This window comes from Serinus canaria, chromosome 10 (genome assembly GCF_022539315.1).
Source record: "Serinus canaria isolate serCan28SL12 chromosome 10, serCan2020, whole genome shotgun sequence".
Classification (NCBI taxonomy): domain Eukaryota; kingdom Metazoa; phylum Chordata; class Aves; order Passeriformes; family Fringillidae; genus Serinus; species Serinus canaria.
In genome coordinates this window covers 13,476,265-13,503,303 of record NC_066324.1, presented here as the reverse complement: position 1 = coordinate 13,503,303, position 27,039 = coordinate 13,476,265, and the positions used below count along the sequence as shown (strand labels likewise).

At 35.5% G+C, this 27,039-nt stretch overlaps 1 protein-coding gene across 5 annotated transcripts in view; it reads left to right on the top strand.

Moving 5' to 3' along the window:
• Positions 1 to 23,518, top strand: part of ZNF280D (zinc finger protein 280D) — a 39,824-nt gene extending 16,306 nt beyond the window's left edge. Inside the window, exons 6-19 of one of the 5 annotated variants that reach the window (XR_007778401.1) lie at positions 1,707 to 1,816; positions 3,416 to 3,642; positions 5,688 to 5,845; positions 6,308 to 6,408; positions 6,502 to 6,648; positions 7,202 to 7,336; positions 8,515 to 8,759; positions 9,465 to 9,605; positions 11,460 to 11,522; positions 12,067 to 12,185; positions 12,362 to 12,398; positions 14,655 to 14,752; positions 16,243 to 20,200; positions 20,850 to 20,985. Coding sequence is in view for 3 of the 5 variants with exons in the window: in XM_050978356.1 (XP_050834313.1) it covers positions 1,707 to 1,816; positions 3,416 to 3,642; positions 5,688 to 5,845; positions 6,308 to 6,408; positions 6,502 to 6,648; positions 7,202 to 7,336; positions 8,515 to 8,759; positions 9,465 to 9,605; positions 11,460 to 11,522; positions 12,067 to 12,185; positions 12,362 to 12,398; positions 20,850 to 21,483 (2,117 nt within the window). In the remaining 2 variants the exon portion in view is untranslated. Of the gene's footprint in view, positions 1 to 1,706; positions 1,817 to 3,415; positions 3,643 to 5,687; positions 5,846 to 6,307; positions 6,409 to 6,501; positions 6,649 to 7,201; positions 7,337 to 8,514; positions 8,760 to 9,464; positions 9,606 to 11,459; positions 11,523 to 12,066; positions 12,186 to 12,361; positions 12,399 to 14,654; positions 14,753 to 16,242; positions 20,201 to 20,849 lie in introns of all 5 variants that reach the window. The other 4 variants (XR_007778400.1, XM_050978356.1, XM_050978357.1 and 1 more) reach the window with 4 other exon arrangements.
• The last annotated feature ends 3,521 nt before the right edge of the window (positions 23,519 to 27,039 follow it).

Genomic DNA, 27,039 nt, shown 5'->3' with positions numbered 1-27,039 from the left:
CCTCTTCTTCTTTTCAGCAGTGTTTCAGAGTATTAACTATTAGGTGCATTTTTGTCCTGAGCCAAAAGGTGCTTTCTAGTGATTGCAATAGGCCAGGGTTTATTCTTGACTTTTGAGACATTTCCAAGACATTTGCTGTCCTATAGTGTTAAAATGATTTTTTTGGAGTAATTTCAGATTTGTGTTTTTTGCATTTCTTATTTAGAGCTTATTTGTTCTTTCCATCTACTAGAAGGACATGGCTATAACATGAACATTTCAGCAAAAAAATTTCCTCCACCCTCTTTTGGGTGAAATTGATATTATGCTGCAGCCTGTAATAAAGATAACTGAAGGATCTTGCTAAATTCAGTAAAAAAAGAAATAGATCATATTCACTGAGAACCTTATTTTGCTGAGTTTGTCTCTAAGCCACCCCATGCTGGCATAGCAATTTCTAATCTGTCACAGAATCCAGCACTGAAGCCGTGCAGAACACAAGGTTTTGCTGCAGAACTGGCTTTCTTCAACTCAGTTTGCACTTAGCTCTGATGTGTCAAAATGTTTTACCAATTGTAAGAGTGAAGACTTGCAGCCCTGTTTTATGGTACATCTTTGACATGGCCATCCACTCATGTGAAGGACTTTCTGCTTAATAATGGTTCTTAGCAAAACTGTTGTCTTAAGGAAAATTACTGTTTATTTGTGGTCTGGGCAGGACTATTTTTATGTAAAAATGTGAAACACTACTGCATGGTCATCTTTTAACTCTTACACTTTTTCATTCCCTTGTATTTGTTTCAGTTTTTATTACATCTTTTCATAGTCCTGGCAGGGAACAGTTGACTCTACTGTTGAGATGTTTCCTGTGTTTAGCTTCTAAACTACTTAGTATGGAGTCCTTCAAATCTGTGAATGACTTGAGAATGCAGGAGAATTTCATCTGGAAAAGTAGCTCTTGCTCTGATGTTTTTTGACAGTTTGGAGAAAACTCAAAGCTTAGTTTATTCATTAATGTTTAGTTTATTCATTAAACTAATGCAAAACTTTAATATCTGTTTTGCTCAAAAGGTATTAATAATTTATGTTTATAAGAGAAGCTTAATTTCCTTTAATTACTGGGAGTAATTATTAATTTAGAGGATTTATTCTCTAGATTCTCCAAAGACACCTTTGCTTAACAGAAATAATGTATTTGAATAAGCCAGGATTCCAACAAATCTCCCGAGAGAAATAGCCTCATCATTGAGAACCAAATGGTGAAATTCCTTTCCAAACCAGTAGGGTTCTATCTGAACCCTGTTGTGATGATGATCAGGTTGTGGCAGAAAACTGGCTTTACATGTTCATTTGAAAAGTTTGTGAAATAAAAACATCAAAAATCCATCCATGATGGGGTGGGCTGGTAGTGCACAGAAGAAATGCTTTCTCCCTATCATGCTGCCTTCCTCTCCTCATGTGTTTTTTCCTCATGTGTTTGTTTGTTGATGAGATTTTGTAAAATCTATTCATCAGTCTATGTCAAACAGAGCAAACTCCACGTCAGTTTGGGAAAAAGGAAGAATAGTTAAAAGATGCTTGTAAAACCTTGTTTATGGTTACTACAGCTTCATTGATGGCAATAGTTTTCATTTGCAATAGCATATTTTACTAGAATACTGCCACTACTACTAAATTGAGTATTCTGCTTGTGAATTCTGAGTCTTTATATGTTTTAAATTTTACAGAGACAAATGCTGCATCGAGTACCATTAAAAATGGTGGACCTTTTCCACGAGCTTGTCCAAAATGTAATATACATTTCAATCTTATGGATCCTCTAAAAAATCACATGAAGGTAAAATATTTTGGGGCTGGTAAGCATTAGAACAAACTTCATGGGTTTCTCTTTGGTTATGGAAGAGTGTCTTGGTTGGATAGGAAGCTGGTTTGGTTTCTGACTGCTATCAAGCAGAACCAAATGCTCAAAGTCTTGCAGTCATGGAGAGCAAGACAGGAGCAGGGGAGCTCCAAATCTTGCTACTTGGTGCCTCATGTTTCCAATGTGCTGAAGGTAAGGGTCTGTGAGAATAGGCAGCCAGGTGACCCACATCTGTATAAGATTGCAGCTGACACAAAGATGACAATGAAATCTTAGTGTTTTATCTTGATGTATCACTTGGTACAGAAAGATAAAAATACTTTATACTTAATAGATAAAAGAGTTTTCAAGCTTTGTGGAAGAATTTCATTTGTAGTTCATACTCAAACACTGTTGTAAACAAAACTTTCAAAAACTGAGCATCACTTAATTTGATTGTGAATCTACTTACTACTATTTCTGGAAACATTTTTTCCTGGAAAATTTATCATTTGGCAAATATTCTCACAATTCTCAGGCATATGTATTTCATTTCAGGAACAGAGAAATGGCTTTGCAGTCTGTATACAACATGAATATCCAAAACAAAAAGAACTATCAGCCACTGTATAAGACAAATTTGTGAGGATCTGAGTTTGTGTTCTCACAGATGGTTCTGATTTACAGGGTTACAATACCCTAAACAGTAATTGCTGTCTCCTTTGGTTCTGAAACATAATTAAGAAATACAGATAGCAGTGGAAAAAACCCAAGGGTTTTAACTTTTTCTAATCATTATTTGTACAGAATAGCTTTTGCACTGAGTACATCAACTGAATGAAGGAACCATTGAAGAAGTGTGTTTGCTTAGGATACTGAGTTACAATTCCACAGCAGGAAATTGCTCCTTACTAGTAGGCTTACGGAAAGTAGTCCTGCATGGTAAGAACCATTATTCAGCAGGAGAGAAATTTGTCCTATGAAACATTCTAATTTTGTTGGAAACATCATAGCATCTTCTTTATGAAGTGTGCTGTACTTTTTAAGTGATATGTTTCATGAAATAGTTCGTGGCCTAAGCATTCTTTATGTGTACTTGAACATAAAGAAGCTTGAACGATGTCTATTATGTGACTCAGAATTCTGAATTTTTTAGTAATGCTGGAAAGAGCTTTTGAAGGTTTCAACATACATTCTTCCCTAAGAAATAAAGGACAAAACTTGCCATTAAGTTCTCAATAAACTTACGCTTGTCAGCAGAATACTTGCATGAAAGCTGCTTTTTTCTTTCATTTTATTAAATGTAAATGAAACAGATTTTTTTTTTTGCAAGAATAAGGCAACACTAGTATGGTTTTCTTGATTAAATTTATTTTACATGAACCTATGAGAATCTTCTTCAGTTTTATAACGTAGTGTTTTATTACTTAAACACAATTCCAAATTGAATATTACTAAGCTCAGTGTGTCAGAGAATTAAGCTTTGCCCCTCTCATTAGTGCCTTCTGGTTTTAAAATGCTGTTGTCATTGATGCTGTTTGGTAAGACTGATAACTTTGTTTCTATGTTTCATCTCTTTTCCCTGTTTGTATCCAGTACTGTTGTCCAGATATGGTAAATACCTTTTTCTCAGAAATGGTCAAAACAGAGTGTTTGAGCACAAGCAAGACCACTGAATCTGAGAAAGGAAAGCTGATTATGTTAGTTAATGACTTTTATTATGGGAAGGATGAAGGTGACCTCCAGCAGGTACAACAGGAGCAGAAGACTCATACGACATTTAAATGCATCAGTTGTCTCAAAGTTCTTAAAAATAATATAAGGTATTTGAACTTAATTATTTGTTTCCTCAATTATTTGTTAATCACTTACAGTCCATTGTAGTCTCATGTATTAAAATTTTGTGTTTCTGGAGTAGAGTTCCTTTTGTACAGAAAACTGATAATATTGGGTGACTAAACAGAAATTGAAATAATTTTTACTTTGCATGTAGGACCATAACTTGAAACTTTTTACAGATTAGAGTTAGAGTATGAATTTTAGTGGTGTCTAACATAAACACACTTTTGATGAGAGCAGTTGTAGGACTTTGGGGTTAGAAAGGGCAACACAAAGGATTTTACAGTTTGCCATCTGGATTGATGGTGATATTGGTAGATGGGAGTGTTAATTCCCTTCAGGGACGCACAATGACTAATAGTCAGTAGTTCACTTATATAACATCTGTTATTTTGTTGGAGTAATTTTACTTCCAAATGCTGATAAAACCCCAGTAAGCTGTTTTAGGAGGTAGACAAGTTTGTGTCATCGTTCCTTTGGAAGTTAAGGTCACTGAACTTTTTTACATGCACTCTTCAAGGGAAGCTGAAGTAGCAGAATGTAAAATTGAAAAATGGACTATTGTTTCAAAGGGCACAGTCTGCAAGTTAAAGTGAGCAGGTTTATGCTAACATTAGACACATATTATTGAAAAAAACAAGTTTTCTGTAATTAAAACAATGACATTTGCTATTAATCATTAAATAGGTACTATTTTCTACTCAGCATTATATTGTAAGCAATTGGTGCTGTGGTGCCTATATGCTCCACAGCAAGTCATTAAAAATGTACAAGCCTTTTTTTTTTTTTTTTTTTTTTTAAATTTTCTGTAGCATTGACTTTAATCATATCAATTTTGACTGTAACCTTGTAGCTTTATTCCACAGTTCTATAACTTAAGAATTTTTATTCCAAGGTCTATTTGGCACCTTTATGTATAGTGGACAAAATAAATATGTCTTACCATCCTAATTAAGGTATAACTTTTTTGACCTAAATTCAGAAAAGCAGAAAGTGATTCATCATGGTAATCCTCTGCTTTCTTTAAAAGATTTGTGGTTGGACATACCATTGCAATAATTTTCTGTTCAGGCATTATGCAGTAATAGTGTCAGTTTGTTTTGTCCGCTTAAGAAAACTGGAGAGATTAAGTTAGCTTTTTCTAGTTTTCTAGTTTCTGTTTTTTAAGCAACTGCATGATAGTATGAGCTTGAGCTCAGGAGAACATTCTCCTTGCTCATTTGTGTTTTCCAGTTCCAAGGTCTGCATTCCTTTTCTGAGTGTCTTATGTTTAATAGTTCCTCTGGCTGTACTGAAATAAAGTGCATTCAAAACGGGAATTTTGGAAGTTGAACTGTAGTGGGTTTGCAGATAACCTGTCCTTGTGCTGTTCCACCAGTAACAGTGATCTGCTGATGCTGTCAAGGGAGCCTGGACTTCTGGACAGATTAATGAGGAAAAGCTGGAAACTTAAATAGCACCATACCAGTTTCCTCCAGTCTTTTAATGTTGGTTGCACAGTGGCATTTTTGATAACTGTCCTTCATAATTCAAGGTCAGGCCTAAATGCCCTCGACAAGCAATGTTCCTGGAACTCCTGCTGTCGTTTTACATAAAGCTGTCATGTCCAAATTGCAGATACATTCTTGCTACTTAGTAGTTTTCAGCAGAGCTAAAGTTACTCATGTTTCAGAATGGGGCTTTGAGATTGCTGGTGGTGAACAAAGTGTGAACAAAGATGTGTTCTTGTTGTCTTTACTTATTTCCCTATATTTCAAGGCAAGAATTTTGTCTAAGCAAACATGAGAAATGTAATAGATTTAGTCTTAGAACATGTTTTAGATTTGATGTGTGTTCCTTAAAGTCAAGATTTCTAGTCAGCTTTAAGTGTGTTGCCTGTTTTTTTAACAAACACTTACTACTTAATTTTGTTTTTGATTGAGAAGTCCTCACAGAGTAAAATTTCTAAAGAATCCTGTACATCTTGCACATGATATGTATAGGGAATGTTCAAATGTAGTTTTTTGCACCTGTTCACTATAATTTCAAGGTTTATGAACCACATGAAACATCACTTGGAGCTTGAGAAGCAAAGCAATGAAAGCTGGGAAAGCCACACCACGTGCCAGCACTGTTACCGACAGTTCCCCACGCCGTTCCAGCTGCAGTGCCACATCGAGAGTACACACACGCCTTACGAGTCGTCCAGTGAGTTGGATTTTGTTCTAAGCCAAAAGTTTTAGAAATTTCCCAACTTTTATTTCCTGGATTGTAATTTCAGAACAAATCTATTGTACTTGAATAACAATAATCTTGAGATTTAATATGGGAACAGAGCACTTTATTTTTCTTTTGAGAGCAATACAGATGCAAAAAAGTATTTTTAAAAGCCTTTGGTTTTTTCCCTTGCATTTTTTGTTAGTTTATTTATATGTTTTTAATTGAAAGCTTTACTTTAAGACCTCATGTTTAAGTCCCTTGCCTTCCTGGCTTTCTGAAACTGTACAGCGAATTTCTTCTAAAGAGTGGAATAATCGTAAGATTTCTTTACCTTTAATGATATATACATTTCATGTATGTGTGTATAGATTTATATATATGTGTTATCATTTATGTACATATGACCTCTATCAAATTTTTAATTTTTTCTTGTTTTTCTGCTTTTTCTAGCGATTTGTAAAATCTGTGAATTATCATTTGAAACAGAGCAAGTTCTTTTGCAACATATGAAGGACAATCATAAGCCAGGTGAAATGCCGTATGTTTGCCAGGTATCTCAGAGTGACTTTTATATTTAATTACCCCACTCCCCTGTCTTCAGTGTCAGTCAACTTGTAACAAAAGTGTCAAACTTCTTATTTTAGGTGTGCAGCTACAGATCCTCAGCTTTTTCAGATGTAGAAACACATTTTAGAACAGTTCATGAAAACACAAAACATTTGCTATGCCCATTTTGCCTCAAAGTTATTAAAATTGGAGCGCCGTATATGCATCATTACATGAGGCATCAGGTAAGCAGATCTTTTCAATCCTTAATGCTAGAAAAATGCTGAACACATTTAAGGAATCTCCCTCTGAAAAAACAAACGTGACTGATTTGTATGCTTGCTACTAGGTAAGAGTAGTTAATAAGAATACAGTAGAAGAATTTCAGAAATCTTTAAGGGAGTTGTCTTGTTTTTGTGTGATAGCAGCTTCCTGTTTAAAGTAATCTCTGAATATCCTTGAAAGAATTTTCTTGCTGTTTGGCTTCTTCATTACGTTGTAGTGATTTGATTCTGCTTTTCTTGAGGTTACTAGCAAACTTGCCACTAGTTCAGATAAAGAAAAAGATAATGAAGTGTCTTGTAACTTGGAATCTGATTCCTCCTCCTCCTCTTAGTAGCTATACTGCCTTGCATTTTCAAGTATCTAATTCCTACAGGGTACCTTCTCTTTGTATAGCATTAGGAGTTTGTTTAGTTGATGTTTTAGGAACTGCATGAGCATTGTTTGAGACAAGCTAGGGCTAGAGTTTTGTCATGCCATCCATGCTTACTATAGATCATCATTTGTCTTTAAAAGAAAAAAGGAGTATACCGTTGCACTAAATGCAGACTGCAATTTTTAACATGCAAAGAAAAAATGGATCACAAGACTCAGCATCACCGAACGTTTAGGAAACCCAAGCAATTAGAAGGCTTGCCTCCTGGAACAAAGGTGAGTGTTCATGCAGGAAAACTTGAAGGGACAAAGGAAAAAACAATCTTGGTAGAGAAAAGAAAGAAGGATAAAAAGAAGTGCTTTTCTCCTTTCTTCTGCATAGAATATGTATACTTAAAGCTGGGTTCACCAGGTCTTTTTTAGCTTCAGCATTTGAAGGTATGTGAGGTCCCCTCAGAACACTTACACTGTCTTTAAGTCAGTCTTCCATTTCTCAAGAAGGAATTACTTAGACTAGGATTTTCTTGTAGATTTTGGGACTTTTTCCAACAGTTTTTTAGTAGAGTATCAAAATATATGTCCTTTCAGTTTCAAGGAAGAAGAGAAGTTAACATTTTGATCAGCTCTTCACAGTTAATTTGCTGTAGAATCAGGAACGGGAAAACTACTTCAGCTGCTGTTGATTGTCTTGCTTGGCTGAAGGAATGTAATGCATCAATTCTTTACTCTGTGATGATACCTCAATTTTTTAAAGATTTCAGGGTCTTCATGACCTAACAAAAGCTTGGATTATGTTAAAGTTTATTTTAGTAGACCTTGACATGATGAAATGATAATACTGAAAAACCTAGAACCAGATTTAGAAGACAAGGTGCTTCTAAACTAGGAGTTATGGGTAAGAAGTATAATTAGGAGTCATATTGTGAGTCAAAACCACATTTGAGAGCATGACAAAGGAGTTCAAGAATAGCAGATAAGAGGTCAAAAACCAGAATTACTCCTTGGAATTTTAGCATGAGAAACAGACATATCTGAAAGGAGTAGACTAGCTCATCATGTGGCAGTAAGACACAGACTTTTTTGTTAAATACAGGCACTGAGGGAATGGTTTGGTATTCTTCTTAGTATGGCTGATTGGCCTGACACTTGTAATACATTTTTTTCATTTAAGAAAGCAGGATCTAGCCAGTTGCAGCTCTGGAAAGAAAACATGCCTTATCATGACTAACTATTTCAACCAGAATGAACTTTTTAAGTTTCCAGTTGGCTATTAGAGGTCAACTCTAGTCCAGCAGTATTTTTAGTGTTTTGTGGTTTTCCAAGTAATCTTTCATCAGGAGAGTTTCTTATATACTATGATTTGTGCTGTAAAGTGGCCTAAACTTTGACAAATAGAAGTAGGAACTTGGAGAGCTTATATCTAAACAATTTTTTTTTTAATTTCATACTTTTAGGTGACTATTCGAGCATCTTTGGGATCTCATCAGTCAGGATCATCAGCTACATCTTCTGTTAGTACAAGCAGTTCTACATTTCAGTTATCACCTAAAGCTAAAAATACAACCACTAAAAATCATAACAAATCTAATACAAGTAAATCAAGAGGAAAATCAAAACAATCTACATCGAGGAAACAAAATGCATGGACGAACAGCAGAAGAAAAAAAGAACCTACAAATATAGCATTTCATAATCTAAGGTAAAATACTGGCATTAAAATTGTCTTTAAGTACGCCTGGAACATAAATAATTCATCATTTAATGGTCTTTAAGTACTTTTAGTGCTGTAATACAGAAGATCTGGCACCTCAGGTTTGTTGAGAAACTTGCATAAACTTGCTACATACTGCTACTGTGGTTGTAATTCTGAATCTTCATTCACTGATTTTGGTGATGGCAGACTCCTTTATGATGGAAGAACAAGTGCTCTGGAAACTTCCCTGTGTCACCTTTAGAAATTTTCTCTGCGTTGAGCCTTTCTTTTTATTTTTTCTTTTTTTTCCCTCTTTTTTTTTCCTTTCCTTTTTTTTTTTATTTGAACCCATTAGTTAAAAGGTAAAGTCCTGTCTCTCCTTGGAGACAGAGCATTTTGGGGAGCTAATTAAAAAAAAAAAAAAATCAAGGAAGTAAATGCAAGCTTTTGGGAGAATGCTGTCCTTATCTTGACTATTTTTTGGTGTTTGCTGTCCTTATGTTACAGTTTTCCTGGGTGTTTTATGGACTATTTATTACACTGGAGTGTAATTTCATTGGTTATGATGAGTTAGCATTTTTTTTTTGTCAGAGTTCCTCATTTTTCTCTAGTATAGGCAAGCTTGCTACTTACTTAAAGCAAAAAGTTTGAAACAGTTATCTCTTCTGAAAGTGTTGCTATTAACTGATAACTTTTTCATGTCACTGCCAGGTATCATGTGGGAACCCACAAATGCATTGAGTGTTTCTCAGAAATAAAAGATTTTGCAAGTCACTTTCCTGCATACGTCCACTGTAGTTTGTGCAGATACAACACCAGCTGTAGCAAAGCCTATGTGAATCACATGATGAGGTAAGAACTCTTTAAAGTTTTTACTGGCTTTGTAAATACTTCCTAAGTTCATGTAAGGTGTGAAGTGTGTGTTAGGTGAACTTTGAATGGGGTCCTCAGACTGGCAGGGAAATGCTTAATGTTGGATTTTTTTATTTTTTAGCATAGGCTTAAACTCCACGTTCTGGTTTTGCTTTAAAAATCCAATGGTTCAGGCAGTATTATACCTTTGCTTCAGAGTTTCTCTGGTATCTTCCATCATCACTTCAGCCTGACTTGGCAAATAATGACTAATTACTGCAGGTTCTCTGGGTTTCAGATTGAATGTCTCATTTGTTTTTACGAGTGCTGAATGCATACAGGCCACAGCTATGGCTAGTGAAGTCTGTGCTCAAATTTGAAGGATGTCTCAAATAGCAAACTCCAGTGGATACTTTTCCTTACACTACTTCTGGTCATCCATAGAAATAACATCTCATTTTGTCAGCACTTGTGGGGCAGCGTAGGCTATTAGTGATGATAGCTGTCAAAAAACCTGTTAAGAACACAAATGCATCGTTTGCAGAGCCATAGAATTATACCCTACCATTCTCATCCCTCAAATGGCAATCATCAAGAAGGGACTCTGAAAAAAAGCATAATATGCTTCCATTTTTACTGCCTTTTAGTAACTCCCAGTCAAAATTGTACTTTATCTAAAGAACCCAAACTCTCAATTGTACCTTTAACTTGCACTGTCTACACCAGGAAGCAAAGGTCTTGGGTGAAGGTTGATGGGATTTCTAGAATTATTAGGTACAGATCACATAGCAGTGACAGTAAAACAATTTTTAAAACCTAGTTGTTACTCCTGTGCCCTGAAGAAGCCAACTGGATTGTGGAAAATAGTCAATGTGATTTTCTTTCTGAATTCATATACATGGGAAATGCCTTGGCATTTGTAAACGCTAGGATTCTTAAATCTGTGATTTAAGTTTTCAGATACACTTGATATTCACCTGTTCATACCAATTTCAATGCTCATTAAAGTCCTAGACTGAAATGGTTTGCATGCTTTTATGTGTGTAATCTATTGTTGGCATGCTTAAAAAAATAATAAAATAATGTGTTCAATTCCAACTGTAGAATAAAAAATTATTCTGGAAGGGGAAAGAGGGATCTAAGGTAAATTGTTCCTATTGTTGCCAGCAGTCTGGATGGCAGGTCAAATTCATCCATGCAGTAAAATCACCCATCTTTTGTCCTTTGTCCCCTTGATACACTAATGCATCTCCTACTGTGATCCTTTGTAGCACCTACCATCACCTCTTTGGTGAGTGTAAGGAAAAAGTGATGGTGAGGAGGAAGACTGTTGGATGGAGGGTGTTTGTGGAGGAGCAGCCCCTGTACTTGGCTGTCTGCACTTTATTCCATGGCAGAGAACAGTGTTGGCACATACTTAACCTGCATAAGAGACAACTTCCAGGTTATCTGAAAGTTTCATGTCTCATTAAAAGCCATCTCTTTAGGAAGCACAAGTTCAGCCAAGTTTTAGCTCTTTTGTAGTGCATTTTATAGCTACAGCTATGGTTCTTCAAAAGCTGAATTGTTGACGGTAGCAGTAAAAGTCTGTTCTCCAGAACTGTGCCAGTAAAGTTTAGCTTTTCACCTCCCAAGCTCATCTACAAGGGAGCCAGTGTTTTAAACTAGAACTGAGATTCACAAGTTCGTAAGCTTTAAACATTTAATGTTTAAAAATAATGCAGTTCAGTACCTTAGGCTTCTATTTTCATGTTTTGTCCTAAGCAAATTGCAGTACCATGACTAGTGAAGGGCTTATGCAGAGTAATGTATTGCAGAAAACCAGTCTAAGTGGTAATGTTCTCATATATTCAGTTTTCACAGTGCTCGTCCAAGTAAAAGGTTTTGGATCTTTAAGAAGCATTCAGAACAGCTACGGTAATTCAGCTTTTTTCACTTACAGATGAATATGGTTTTACTTTCTGATGTTGAACTGATAACTTAGGTTGAGATTGTAACCTCTTGAATTTCCACAATTTAGAGCAGAGAAATGAAACCATTAGGTTTTTCCAATAGCAGTGTTCTGGTCAGCGACAAATACTTACTTGTCCACATTTATGAACTTAATTCTGAGCGGTTTTAATTTTTTAATTATAATTTTTTTTTTATAATTCATAAGATGCAAAATGGGGAGGGGCTCAGGGAAAGGAAAAAACAACCATCCAATCAGAGAAACTCATGCTCTACAGATAAATTTCTGTCTAAAGTCATGTTCTTTGTACTATATCCAGCATGGAGATGCCCTGCTCATTGATGGGAATTTCCTGATACTAGTTGCAGTAGAAAAAGTAAGATTATGTTTTTGTGAATCATCTCATCTGAAGTTGATTTTTTTTAATAGTCTGTCCAGTTGCTGTAAGTTAAGAGAAGTGTTTCTATGACCATGTTGTAATTGCGCTTCCTTTTTGATTTTATTTCTTAGAGGTGTGACTGTAGTGTGTCTAAACTGTGATTTCCTGGCTGATGTTTCTGGCTTGGATAACATGGCCACACATCTGAGTGAGAACCAGACTCATACATGTCAAGTTATTGTAGAGGAAGGTGAGTACAGGTGGTACTTTTTTATACAGTATATAAATACTTCATGTGGATGTCTCTTGTGTTATCACTGTCCTATTTTGAGTTGCATTATTTCTGTACCTGCATTTAACAGTGAGTACTTCTGTATTTCCACATTTTAAAATATTCTTAATTCAATCCTTTGTTTTTATTTTCAGTTTCCACAGATAATGCAACTGCTGCACAAGTGTCTCAGTAAGTTTTATTTTACTGCTTAATGGTTTTTTTTTCTATTAATTTAGTGATAGATTGCCAAAGTTTACACTTTCAACTTAGGTTTCTTTTGAATTCCATAGAATTTGAAATGTATAGATGAACACAGGCCTTTACTGTACTGGTACTTTTTCATCTTACCATGTCCACAACTACAAGAATGAAGAGATAAAGCAAGTATCTATTGCAGCTAAAACAAAATCGGTTTGGAGAAAGATGAATAATTGTTGCAATATTGGAACTTCTCAATTCTGACCTGTCTATATAAAATGAGGTTGTTACTTCTACTTAATACTAGCTTTACCAAATTAGTGGTTTATGTTCTTTATGTAGTATGAATACAAAAAGGAATGTCCTTTACTGAAGTGGGACAAAATCAGTCTTAATATTTAAAAATATTTAGGAATTATTTTAAAAATTGTTCTTCATATGGCCAAGGCGTACGCTTTGTATTAGCTTTTTTATTCTGACTTTCAAAGAGGAACTAGTATGTATTCATCAGGGTTTTTTAAGGATTTGAAGAAGAACCTGCAGTATTGTGGTGATTGTATTTCAGATTGTGTTAGTTTGGGGTTTTTTAAACCTTAGAACAATCAGACATGCCAAGCTCTCCCTGATGATCCTGGAACAGCTTCTGAGGCTTTATAGTGTAGTTTATGCCTTAATTCAAGGTTTAGAGGTATGTCAGTTAAATCAAACATTTGTGTATTCTTCATACCATTTCAGAATACAGAATGAAAAATGTCAGTTAGACTGCAAAGAAATGTTTTAAAAGATAGAACAAAATGGTTTAACTCTGATAACCCATCTAGCCTTTAGCAGGATTCTAACAGGAGTTTTGATAGTCTCATGCATGGTGCAAACTCTTCCAACAGAGTGATAAGTTCTTAGGCCTCTAAGCATAAATCAGCTTTTGGAGATTCCCCAGATAGATTATTTATTAGGTATTTTCTTTCTTAGTTTCCATAAAGTGGCTCGTAAGAGAAGGTCCTCTAGTAGTTTAGCTTTCAGTGAAACTCAAACAATGACAAAATAAAGTGTTGAGCTATGATACTTGTGGAAACATTAGCTTTTGTATTTGGAGCTGGCATTAGGTGTTGGCAATTAATGCCTGCTGAGGTGTGTGGAAGGAAGGGTTATAGATATGTTGAATGGTGGCTGAGGATGTACAGCTGATGCACTAATACAGCTGTGGCAGGCTGTCGTCAGTACTGCAAAAGGACCTTGCTGTCTTGAATACATTACAGAGACCTATGGAAATATGTAAGAATGTTGGCTGGATGGATATATGTATCTATTGCTCAGAAGCAGATGGATGAGCACTGAAAAGACTTGAAGTAAAGTCAAGGGTATATGCAGGTTTGTTTCTGCAAGATGTTAGAGTAGGACAGATGCAGATAGCCATTATTTTTGAGAGTTCTGATGCCAATAGAAAATTAGTTACTGGTACCACAAGAAGTGATAGAAAATCCATGATGGTGCTTTTTGAAACTGTCAGGCTTCATTAATTTCAGTGTATCTTGTCCTGTTCCATATGCTAATTCTCTAATACTTTGGACAAGAATATATCATTGCTAAACTGAAGAGTATACCTCTGTAGCAGATATTTTAATTTATAATTTGCTGTACAGAGTACATAAAAAAAATTTCATCTTTTTGTGGGCTGGTTCATAGTGGTACTCTTCGGTTACTTTGGAAGAAGAGGAACTTGCAGACAATATTCATAACTTCTGCTGTATAGTTTCTCAATGATCTCTGAATGTTTGTTCCAATTCTTTGACCTATAATTCAATGACTTGTTTATGGGACTCTTCAGAATCACTTCATCATTAGAAACAATGACTCAATTATAATCTTGAACACTTTTGGATCTTCTCTTGCATCTCTCAGATGGTGTCTTTGGATGTCTTTTATTGGATTGTCTGTATGTGTTTTAAAACTCATCTTTATTGCTAATGATCAGACATGTTCCATGAACTCTGTGTACAGTTACAGAGCCTGTCTTTGGACCAGAATCCTGCCATTAGTAATACAGATAACCTAGCTGGATGTGTTCCAGCAGAATTTGTTTTTAAAATTTTTATTCTACATAAGTCTCCTTGTTTGTTTGGTGATCCACCTTGTGCTGAGGAAGTAAGATTTAATAACTATGCGAATACTCTTCTAATTGCTCAACTCTACTTTGCACAACCATTAACATATTTTTCAATGAACTGACAGCAGACATTTTTGTTGCAGGGCAGTTGAAAGTGAGCAGGTATCCTATACTGCCTTGGCTCACTGATACATCATTGTGGACCAGAAAATTGAACCCAGTCCAGCTTGGGATTATTTTGGTATGTAAGCAAACAAGGATCTGACCAGACCTTTTCCTTTTTCTTCATGCATTGAAGCTGTGGTATTCTCTTCTTGCATCTTTTAGACAGCAGGTCTGGTCTTTTCTCCAGATATTGCAGTCAAAGGCCCTTTTTGATAATGTTCTCTGCTTTACAGCATTGACTGGCAGCTTTCTGGGGGCTGTGCTCTGTTGAAAAGAGGCTTACCAGGAGTGTCACTTACATGGTGCAGTGTTCCTTTGCTGCTCATGTGCAGCATTTCTTCCCTGCTCCAGTCTATCAGTATCATCCCAAGCTAGAGTAGTGAGTAAATGGTGATGTATATGGGCTGACATCAAAGCCCATTTTGTTCTGAACTTGATCCCACCTTCTGAAACTAAAAGGCTTTGTTGTTTTGTGGGTGTTCAGTAAAGCATACAAGTCCTGATCCTATTTAATATTCAAGTAAGTTACATTTTTTCTGCCAGTGACTTTGTGGTGTATATAGTGGCAAAATATCTTTGAGTGTCTTCTGTTGCATGTAACTACATAAACTGAGTTTTGACCAAAGGAATTTATTAGCTGCTTTGCTCTCTGGTAGCTAAGCTTCTTTTTGCTCCAAAATACTGTGAGAGGAGGAAAGCATGTAATGGAGGTACATACATCTATTGAGCCTTGATTCTGAGGGTGGAGCAGCTACATTTCCAGTTCATTTCACACCTTGTTCTTTTGGGATCATCTCTTATCTTCAGGGATGCTCTACTCAAGCTGCTGGGATATTTGCTGCTTTTGATTTTACTGCTTCTGATTTCATCTTCAGTTCTAGATTATCTATGGCAAGTTTATCCATCAGGATATTCGATGAGCTTTGCTTTTGCAATGATGAACTTGTAATGTTCCTCCAAACTCAGCCTCCTGTTTACAATGGATATGTTTTGGTTGAATCTCTCATTTCCTAGCCTGAAAACAGCATAATAGCTAAAGCTTATCTCACTTAAGGATCAGTCACTGATACAACTTCCTAGTTGTAAGAGTTTGGTTTTGGTAAATGCAAGCTGTTCTTGATTTGCAGCACTTCCTTTTTCTGAATAATCAAATTCTTTGAGATTTAATTCATTTTGACCAGTTTTTTTGTTCTCTTGACTTTTAGTACTCAATCACAGGTCTGGTGATAGTGAGCTTCTGCAGCTGTTTAGTATTGCTAATAATGGCAAGGATCCTGTCATCCATGGTCTCTTCCACGTATTTTGTGACTGAGCATCTGCACACTTACTCAGTACCCTCAAGTCTTGCTCTTTTTGCTCCTTTTTTTCCTTCTGACAGAAGCTGTGTTCCATCTTGAATGCTGCTGTTCAGCTTCAAGCATCACTTACCTACTACAGGTTTTTCTTGCAGGACTTAATTCTGTTTTGACACAGCAGAATTCAAAAAAACGTAGTGGGTTTGTGTTTTCATTGTGATCATGCTGTTCATTTCAGAGGAAGTTGAATTTGTATTTCACTTTCATTCAGGTTTCTGACAACAAGAAGAATGGAATGTGATTGCAGGTTTTTGTGGCTTTCAGAAACATTCTCTTGAGAATTTCCCAGAGGTGACACTAGATAAACACTTGGATTTAAAGTTATGTGAATTCTGTGTCTTTTAAATGCTTATTTGGAATATTGTCCTTCAGTTCTTTTGCAGCTTTGCTTCAGAAATTTAAGTTTGAAACTTGCATTTTGAGCACTTCTTAGGATACTTGCAGACATGAGAGATTTGTGGAGATGGTTCATGTAGAATCAATTGGCCTTGTGACATCCTGTTTCCATTTGTGTGGGAATCTTGGGAAAGTTACTCATGTGGAAAACTCATAAAAGCACTTCTAAATCATTAAAATAAACCTGCCTGACTTAGTATTAAATCTCTCTTATGATCCCAACAATTTACATGAATAATGCAACATATTGGACCATATCTGCAAGGGCAGAGCATGAATATGCATGATATAACCAGCTTAGCTTATGGTCAAAGAATTAAGATTTCATTTGTATATAGCTTAACCTATATTTTTTTTTTTTATTTTTAGGACATTGAGTGTCACTGCTTGACTAGCCAGTGTTTTATCTTTGTTTGAAAGGTCATACAAACAAAGTAAATGTTTGTTTCTGTTATTCTGTTAAATGTAACTGCACAGCATTTAAAGTTATATCTGTCAAAAAAGGGAATTTTTGCAAGAAGGTGGGATTAGTTAAAAAAAAAAGCCAACACCTAAAAATCCCAAACCCAAAGACCTTTCCCTTCTTTTGGGTATAAATAAATTTAAATTTTTTAATGCTGCGTGTGATTCAGTTGAGCGTCTGGAAGATACCTTGAGCCACTTAAAGTTAATTTCTAGAAATTCTTGAAGCTACAGTCATCCCAGAAAAGTTTACTTTTGGTTAGGTGTGGACAAAAAAGAAATGTTTGGCAAAAGATTCCAGCTGAGTTTGTTCTGCTTACCCAGTGAGCCTGAGAGATTGCTGGGAAGATGGTGGCTTATGATTTGAGCTTTGTGTGTGTGTGCAAATAGATACAATTTTACTGTGTGAGAGCTATTTGTGCTTAACTGCATTTTAGAGCCTAGCTTTTGTTACTGGCTCCAGATCTCTTCCATTAATCCTAGGTATCTCTTCATCTCTCAAATAAAGTCTCAGATGAAACTGAATGTAGACTTCAACGTGTCTAAAATAATGTTCTTGCTTGACTTTTACACTGAGTCACTTTGATTTTATGGCTGATCCATTCTGTTGGCTATCTCAAGGTGAAATTTTGTGCTCAGCTGCTCCTTTTTTATGGGCAATTTTTTTAAGGATTGACAATTAAAGGGCATTTTTTTTCCTTGTTCTTAACTAGAAGTTCATGTAGAGTGAAGAATTTTTGGAGAGTTCTAGAAAGGTTTCAGAGTTACTTAAAACTGTTAGACCAACACGCTGGACTTACTGGAGGTGGTCACAATCTTTGGTTTATTTTCATAATGTTCTTTCCAGAAGCACTGTGACCTCACAGATAGGAGAAAGTATTGCCTTCATTGATGTTTGAGATCTATGGGATTTAAGATTTCTTGTGTCATAGAAGTGTTGGGAACATCACAAGGTGATAATTTTCTATGGTTTAGTGTGTATTCGTGCAACTTCTGCCAATCACAAATTAGAAGGAACTCCTTTGTAAAACTATACCTAAACAAAATTAAGTTTGAGAGTATACATCATGATTCCAAAGTAAACCAAAATAACAAAGATGTGGTTACAACAAAATGTTACAAATTCTGCTCATTTCCAAACCAACATAAATGAACCAGTTTGAATCTACTCTGTAAGATATAAAACATGAGCACAAAAATCTCTCAAATTTGATCATATGAAATAACATTTATAATGGATTTTAAATAATCTATAGATATAGGATCCAATTCACACACATTTAATTTAGTGGCAAAACTTGAATTTATTGAGACAAGAACAACAATATGTTTTGTCCTTGGATATGCAATATCTGATCTATTCATGTCTAAGTTAGTGAGTCTAACATGAGGGACTGTTTTATGACAAATGGCAATTTCCAACGTAGTAGTTTTAAGTTCTTGCATATAAATCAGTAAAGCTAAATATTTGGCATTGCATCATCTTATACTGATATGGCTTCTCTTGATTAAACACTTCAGAGTATTTAAAGTCCTGACCCAAAAAATGTGTTCGCATTTGGTTTATCCTGATTATTTCTCTGTTAATTACAAGAGTATTTTTACAGTGCTACTGAAACCAATCCTTTTTTGTAGATATTTTTGCCATCTATTGTTGTAGATTAGGATGTAATAAATAATAATATGTGATTGTTTATGCTATAGTTTGATGCTGGGTAGCTGCTGGAACATTAATGTTGGAAAGTATTCATGGTGTGCTGCTACTATATGCTTAAACTCTTTTAAAGGTCTGGGGTTAGACTGCTTTTTTGGATTTAGGAAAATACATGTGGTTGATCAATCTAATATTAGTATACAGTTTTCATAAAATTTAAGTGGTAAAGCTGTTTTTTGTGTCAAGTATTTTGCACCCTGTAGACAACCATTAAGACTCGCTGAGGTTGTGAATAATTTAATTTATGATTAATAACATTATCTAAATATAAGAGAGGCAGCACCATACTTCAGCAGATTAAATTTGCCTTTAATGCAACATCAACAAAGAAGATTTAGGCATAAGCAGTTTTGAGGGGTTTGTTTGCTTTTTCTTTTTTTCTGTAAGAAACCTTTGAAAGGTTAGATTTTGTTGGAACTGATGACTTAACAAGTTTGTAGGAGAGACTTCTTGCTATCTCTGCGATAACATTTTCTTACAGAAACACAGAAAATCAATTTTGGTGATGTTGTGATAAGCTGTTTAATTAATGTGGTTTTCAAAGTCAATAAATTTAAATAATTTATAGCTCATCTAATGTATGGACTGTGCCTCTAAAGGTATTTTGCAGGAAGCATCCCCTCCAGATAGTAGTTGGAGGTCAGCTGCAATGTTTTACAGTTGTCCTAAAGTCAACTACAGCTCTGTTCTGGGGGTGTGGGTTATGGTAAACAAATAGAAGTAAACTGAGCTTATATTGGGGAATGTTTTTGTCAGGTAGCTTTATGCACTCAATTTAGCATTTCAGATTTTAAAATACTTTGGTCACGGTTTAAAAGGCCTTTCTGGTATGGAGATCATTCCTCAGGTAGAATCAGAACAGAAGTAATGCTCACTATCTTAAGACTGTTGGTTCCTGGTTTTCCTGAGACAAGATAACTGGAAGAGCTTACATGAAAAAAATTTATCTTACAATTTCTGTATACCCAATAAAACACTTCAGAATTCTGAAGTGAAGTATGTTTAAGCTCAGCATAAGTATTAACTTTAAAAATCAGTTACAGATTACCAAATTGCTTTCTAACTGTAAGTATCATCATCCTTATCTCTATTTCAACCCTACAGTATTTTCAAACATTGAATCTTAATTCATTATCCACACCGAAATCTCCATTAGAGAGAAAGAAGCTAGGCTGGGGATAATGTCTTGTCTTTCCTCCTCATATAAGAGTATCTCTGACCTTAGTATCTAGTGTGAAGATACAAGACAATTCTGTTTTTATCATGCATAAATTACTGGTCATGGTGTTCAGAGGGTCTGCATAGTATAAGAATTCAGTTTTGTGTGTCTTGCTGCAGAAAGCTGGGCTGTGTCAGAGGCACACCTTTGGTGGGGCTGCCACAGCAGAGATGTGCAGTTTATAGTCAGTCCCTTGGGCTGACTATTGAATGCCAGCCTCCAATGAAGGAATGGTTTGCTTTCCTTATGTATCTTCATATTCAGGGAACCTGGAAATTGGTCACTGTGAGATCTGGGTTAATATTGACTCTGAACTGTAATTTTTGGAGGCCTGTCAGAATCTAAGTGATCTTTTCTTTGTCGCCATCATTATTTTAGGTAATTCAATCTGCTTATCATTCTGAAAAACTTTGGATTGATTAAAAATTGTAATAAACTTTGGTCAGATTTAATCTTTACAGAAAAAAAATGAACTTGTCTGTGTTTCCTCTTTATAAACACTCAGTTTTACTCTGAAAGGTGACTGAAAATGCTGCTTCACAGATTTACTTTTTCAGCGAATCCAGATTGTGATTGGTCAAATAAATTTTGGATTTATTATTTTAGATTTCCAGCTGTTAGTTTTATTCTCATGAGTATTGCAGAGTTGGTGGTATAAAGGTATGAAGCAGTTTTATCTGCACCTGTATCAAAGACGCTCTGCAGGTAAAGGATCTACTACAGGTGTTATTTTGGGAAATTCCGTGTGTCACACAAAGGCAGCTTTCCTTTCTGCAGCTGAAATGCGAGAACTAGAGTATTAATTGCTAAATACAAAGCTGAGTTTGTAAATAGATGAGAAAAATGCAGCTGTTAGTGAAATTCTGCCTTTCTTGCTATGAATCCTCATGACAAATCCCAAAGAGGAAATCTTTAATACCTTTCCAAGTGTCACTTTGCAGAGTATAGCCAGGCATTGCATTATTTCATTTATAACTTAAAATTATAAAAATCATATCTAAAAATAACTTGTTTTGGTTTTTTTCAGCAAACAAGAGCATGACTCTTCAGATGAAACAAAAGAATGCAGTAGAAATCAAACTAAAAAAGTTGCATCCGTTGAAAAGAGGGAAGACTCATCACTGTCAAATACAGAAAATGTCCGTAGTTTGGAACTCCCTGGCAACTGCTCAAAGAATTCCTTGCATGAGAAAAGAGCATACTGTGATTCAGCTAATAGCAGACAGTTAGTAGATGAGAAACAAAAATGTATTCATGATGAAAGTGAGACAAAAACGTGCCAAAGTTCAGCTGACGTTGTCCTGAATGAGCAGACTAAGGTGCGGAGCTGGGATCAAACTGCGCTTTCAGCCAAGAACGTGAGGGACTTAAAGCTGACGCTGGGTGAAGATGTCAGTTTTGAGCAGTTCCTGAGAAAGAGGGATGAGCCTGAATCTGTTAGTTCAGACATAAGTGAACAAGGCAGTATTCATTTGGAGCCTTTAACTCCGTCAGAAGTACTAGAGCATGAAGCTACTGAAATTCTCCAAAAAGGTAATGTCGCACCTTCGTCAAAGAAGGCGGGACAGCTCGCTGAACAAACAGATGAGACTTCTAGAGAAAGCAATCCCAGCAGAATGGAAACAACTGCAAACAAGACAGATGAGAATGAAGCAAGCTGAAACTGTGTTAATTTTATTGTTTGTTTTAAACTGGTAAGAACACCATGGACCATTCCTGATGAGTGTGCTCATGGATGCTAAAGACTAAAAATTTTAAAAGGGAGGAGAAGAGAGAGACACCAAAGGGAAGTTTGCATATGGAGGTAGCATGTATGTGTATGTATGACTGAATTCATTAAGCTTCAAAAAGGTAACATGTTAAAATATATCTTCCTGTCTCTTGGATGTGATATATTATTAGATTGATACTTGAAAAGAGGTATAAATTCTAATTTTTTTATAGTTAACTAGCCCAGGATAAGGTGATTTGTTCGCCCAGAAAGTATTTTTCTAAATTCTTTAGTGTGAATATCATTGAACTGGGGATTGAGTAGGAATTCATTTCTGATGCTGATACGGAGCACACTTACAATGAAGGTTATTGGTCTGCTGATAGTTTAGGTAAATACAAACCTTGGAACTTGGTGTCACATTCCTGTCTGTAAAAGCACGTAAACAGAAGTATATGAGTTTGTGCACCTCTGTACAGGTGTAATCCTGCCAGGCTGTAAACTTACCTTAATAAACTTTCAGTGAAAGTGAAATTATTACAATAAAAAATATATATTTGTGGAGTTTTCACTGTGCAGGCTGTGCAGAACTACCAGACATAGCTGTATGAAGTAGGACATAATGCTGAAAGTACTGTAGCTGTTAGGCTTTTACCATTGGTTTAATTACTCTTAGGCGTAGACCCATAGGAATGGTCTGTAAGTCACACCAAAGTATGGTTTGATGTAAAAATGGTTTTAAACAAAAATAAGGAAAACTCCAAACTGGAAACACCACCTGGCATGCATTTTGCCATTTTGCAGCTGCTACTGGCTAACCTAAAAATAGGACACAAGGGCATATAAAGTGGTATTGTACTGTTCAATTTCAGGACTTTTTGTAGTCCAAGTTATGTACAGAAAGATGGCTGCTGGTTTTAGTTTGGTTTTTTGGTTTTGGGGTTTTTTTTGTCTTCTAGTTAGCTAGATTTAGGAATGCGTATGATAACAGTAGCTTGCTCCTTTTATTTCATTGCTCCATTTGAAACATTCAGAATGTGCTTTTGACTTACAGTTTTGTTTTTAATGAATGTTAAATGTTTTGAACAGCTGTTAAAGTACTGCTGTAAATTATTACTTTTTGAGTAAATATTTGCAACAAAAAAATTGTCTTTGTGTATAATTTTATACTCAACTTGAAAGCTTTGGGCATAGCCTTCTCCTATTTTTTAAAAAGATTTAGTGACAGTTCCCAAAAAATAAGTAACTTCATTATTGTGAATTTTAGACCTATGTTTCACTGGGGATTTTTGTTGGGTTTTGGTTGGTTTGTTATTTTATTTTAGAATTAAATGAGCAAGTGCCTATGCATAAACATTTTTTGTACCTGTGTATTGTGATATGATGTGCTAACCTTTCCAGACTATACAGATTTTTTCTGGCCCATCAGCCTGCAACTGAAGTTTCCTCTGTCCTCTTAAGTTGTCCAAGCTCAGCTGCTAAGTGAGTCTAGAGTATTAAAATCTAGAGACCATCCAGCTCACTATTGGAACCTCTAAATAAAACAGATCTCAACAGCCTCAAAAGTTCCTTCAAGCTCTAAAGAGTTGTATAATTTAAATTTTGGACTGCATCTTCGTTGTCATCCATGCACGTGTAGAAGACTTAAAAAAGGGGAGCAGTTAATATACCAACAGCTCTTTGAGATCTGCCTCTTGAAGAACTTCAAATACCCACAATACATGAAAAAGCTGAGAAGAATAAGTTGGATTATTCCTTTGTTCTTTAAAAATTTTAGTGAAACCATTAAATATTGCTTTGGTTAGCCAGTCTGATGTCTTCATGCTATTACACATGCAGGGTTATTCAATGTGATGTTTTATTTTAGGCAGTTAAAAGCAGATAATCAATTACAAAACAGTATGTGTATGTTACCAAGGGAGTTTTGAATGCATCTGTGTTGGAACCCAGGGAAATCTGTAGTATTTTTAATCTGGTTGGTGATCTTCCATGCAAATTCTATATTTTGAATAATGCTCTGATATGTGGTGTTAGAAAAGATATAAAGTTCAACTGGAACCAGTTGCCATACTTGAAATTTCCACATATGTGTCATTTATTATGCATTTAAACTTTTAAAGCATTACCATTTTAATAAGAAATTGGAAGGATTTGGCCACATAGTGTTGATAAAAGGTGGTATATAGAACTCAAAAACCTGCGTGTTTGGCAGAATTATGTCCATGTCATCTCAGCTGATTATCATGTAAAATGTCATTTGTTTCAAACCATGTTGACAATGCTTATGCAAAAAGTAATGTTAGGTAAAAAGCACTCAAATATCTTCTTGTCCTTCTGCAAGAAGAGATTAAAGAACTTGATTGTTCTATCAAGAGCAGGAGATGGCTTTTCATATGCAGGGAAGGAATATCATGAAAACACTGGCATGGTATTTTTGTGAAGGAGGAAAACTAAAGCTCATTACTATTTTTCCTATACGGAGTAAGGGATTTGCTCATAAACTCTGTAGGGAACTGCAAAAGTACAAAGATAAATTTATATAATGTTATTTGGGAGGTTTCCCAAAGAAGAGAAGTTGAATTGGTACTTTTGGCAGAAGCTGCTGTGGAGGATCAAGTTTCATTGATGCATTTTCAGTTAATTTAACATAACTGCACATGATTCAATTTGTTGTTTGTGAGTCATTTAAAAGTTGTTCTTTCCATCCAGCCATCAGCAGTTCTTCCAGTGTGTCACCTCTCTTTTTGTCCTGGAGAAGACATTTCACCTCCACTTTTCATTGCCTTACCCAAAACCAGTCACTTAATTCTTGGTGTCCATAGTAGAATCACCCTTTCCCCTCCTCTCAAGGGCTTTATCATATTTGCTTCAATAATCACTGCAGCTTGTTTCTATAGTGCTTGTTTTTAAGGAAGTCATGTCCCACGTGCCTGCTGTCTACATTATTGACGTTTCATAGAAAACTGCAGTCATCATGATGATCAGTGAACATTCAGTCACTTGGATGTTCCTCAAGTGCAACCAGTGTTATAACAAAACTGTCTCCTTTTCTTTTCCTTGGGCAGAGAGAGAGAAGAACTTTGGGCAATAAGTGTTAAATCTCATTTCTGTCGTGCTACTTCTTGAAGGAATCAGAAACTAAATGTCAGGGTAAAGAATCCTGAGTAATGCTTGTATTCTGCAACACCCTAAATAAAAGATCTTAAAACTTTTCTGCAGACATTAAGCACTGTTATTATATGTTGGCATGCAGAAAAGTCATTTTTTTAATACTGTCAGATACACAAATATTCCACTAAAGACTGTGACCATAAGCTGTCAGAGCAGAATTTTGTTACAGTCCACTTAGACTTTTTTGTGGTGGGCAAATGTATACCTAATTGTTCTCTTCTTTTTTTTTCATTAGTGTTGGTTTTTGCAGCTTGTGAACTTTGTCTAGTTGTATCCTGTATATTTTGATGTATGCTTCATATGCCCTTAATAAAAGAAAAAGGTAAGTATCTTTTTTGATTACATTGAATGTTTTTTGCTTTGAAGAAAATATTTCTTCCAGTTTTAATGTCATTCAAAAGGACAGTTCTCAGTCCTTCAATGAAGGACATAACATGGCATGTTATCTCCTTTGAACATTATTCTTATGCAAGATTTTGACTCTAATCTTCCCAATTAATTGTGTGCTAAAAGGGAAAGTATGTTGACTGGAGACTGTTGACCATATTCATTGGTTTACAGACACTATGCATAGTTCCTTTGAGTTTTGGATCACTGTTATAGCTGTAAGACAGCTAATTAAAATTTTGTACTCAGTCATTTCATTGACCGAAATTAACCTTGTAAAGTAGGTATTTCCTTTTTGCACCAGATTAAAGAGAACAAAAAAGTGGAAAATGTGAATCTGTGAAATACTTTGAGGGAGGTGAATGCAGTTGTACCTTTAAGGTGCTATAAAGCTAATAAATTTGTTTACATTAAAATGTGCTAGATTTGTTGAGGGGCTCTTTCCTGTTGAAACCATTATATCAGAGAGGCTGAGTTTTTTCTTACAACCAGGAAGATAACTGTGATGTTATATCTGTATCTGCATTTATGTTTGGGCAAATTTATCTTCATGTTAAGGAAATTGACTCCTCCAATTACATGTGTGGGCTGTAATTAGGCCAAAATAAGATCATGTCCATGATCAAAACCAGCAGCTTTTCAGCAAGCAATTCTCCATTTTTAAGCAGCATTGCTAGGTTGCTTATGCTGTGAATCTAATGTAAATAGACTGCATTTAACCCTTTAGTTCACTAAAGTCCCAGTGTTAGGCATTTAAGTTGAAAGAGCTGTTTTCTCCAAAAATTTTTGTGAATAAAGTGGGTTCTTTAAGAAGGAAGTTGTGTCATTCTAACAGTGTGGTAGCCTTGAAAATGTAACCTTCATATGTTTTGCTCCTAAATAGTGTAGTTAAGAATTAGTGCTTTTGATTAAAGGAAAGTCACCTGCAGGTCTGTTCCTTACAGCCTCTTGTGAGTTTTTCATATGGATCTGTCATGAGATTCTAGCAACAAATTGAAGCCCTTGTTTTTCTCTTTTAATGCTGTAGAATTGGAACATGAATGCTTAATAGTTTTTAAATTGTATGTGTTTAAATTATCTATGTGTTTACTGCCTGGAATGAGGATTGAATTTTTCTCAGGTTTTCAGACGAGATTTGGCTCTCCCCCTAATCTGGGAAAGACTTCACTAGTTCTTGGGGCTAGCTAGTTGAAGGCACATAGTATCATTTCCCAGCATATTTAATGAAATCTACTGTATTTGCTAGATATCATTTAAGTGGGACAGTCTAGAGGCAGTCAAAATGAATCCCAGTACTGTGAGTAATTAGGAATAATTCAGCCTTAAAGGAAAACTTCAGAAACACAGAACTTGATAGATAAATGGTGGCAGTGTAGGAAGTCAGGTGAAGCCTTAGCTACATTGGACTGGTCCTTCATTCCTTTGTGTGCACACACACAGAGTTATGTGCAGCTATAATGACAACATAACTTGATTTTTATTTTCCCTGATGTACCTGAACGGAGTAATAAAACACAAAGAGGATCTTGTTTTTATCATGTTAAAAATGAGAGTTCAACAGCACTCCTTAGGCTGTTTTGAGCATAAAAGTTGTCTAAACAGTTTGTTCTAAAATTGCCATTATACTTGAATTAGAGCATTTTACTGATCCAAGCATGCTTCCTGACTTGGGGAGCTACTCAGCTATCTTGGAAGCTTTTAATGTGTTGTTGCCTTTTAATTGCTATTCATATTTTGACAGTAGTAAAAATATCTGTTGTCCTCTCACATAATTTGTGATTTATATTAATGTATTCTTTATTTAATATGTTTACACGTGCTTACAAATGTGTTAGTTCTTTCCATTAAAAGAACTAACAGTACATTAAAGCTTCAGAGCTTACAATCTACTTTCACTGTTAGGCGACTTTCTTGGTCACATCTCTTTTATATGTATGTTATCCTGCAA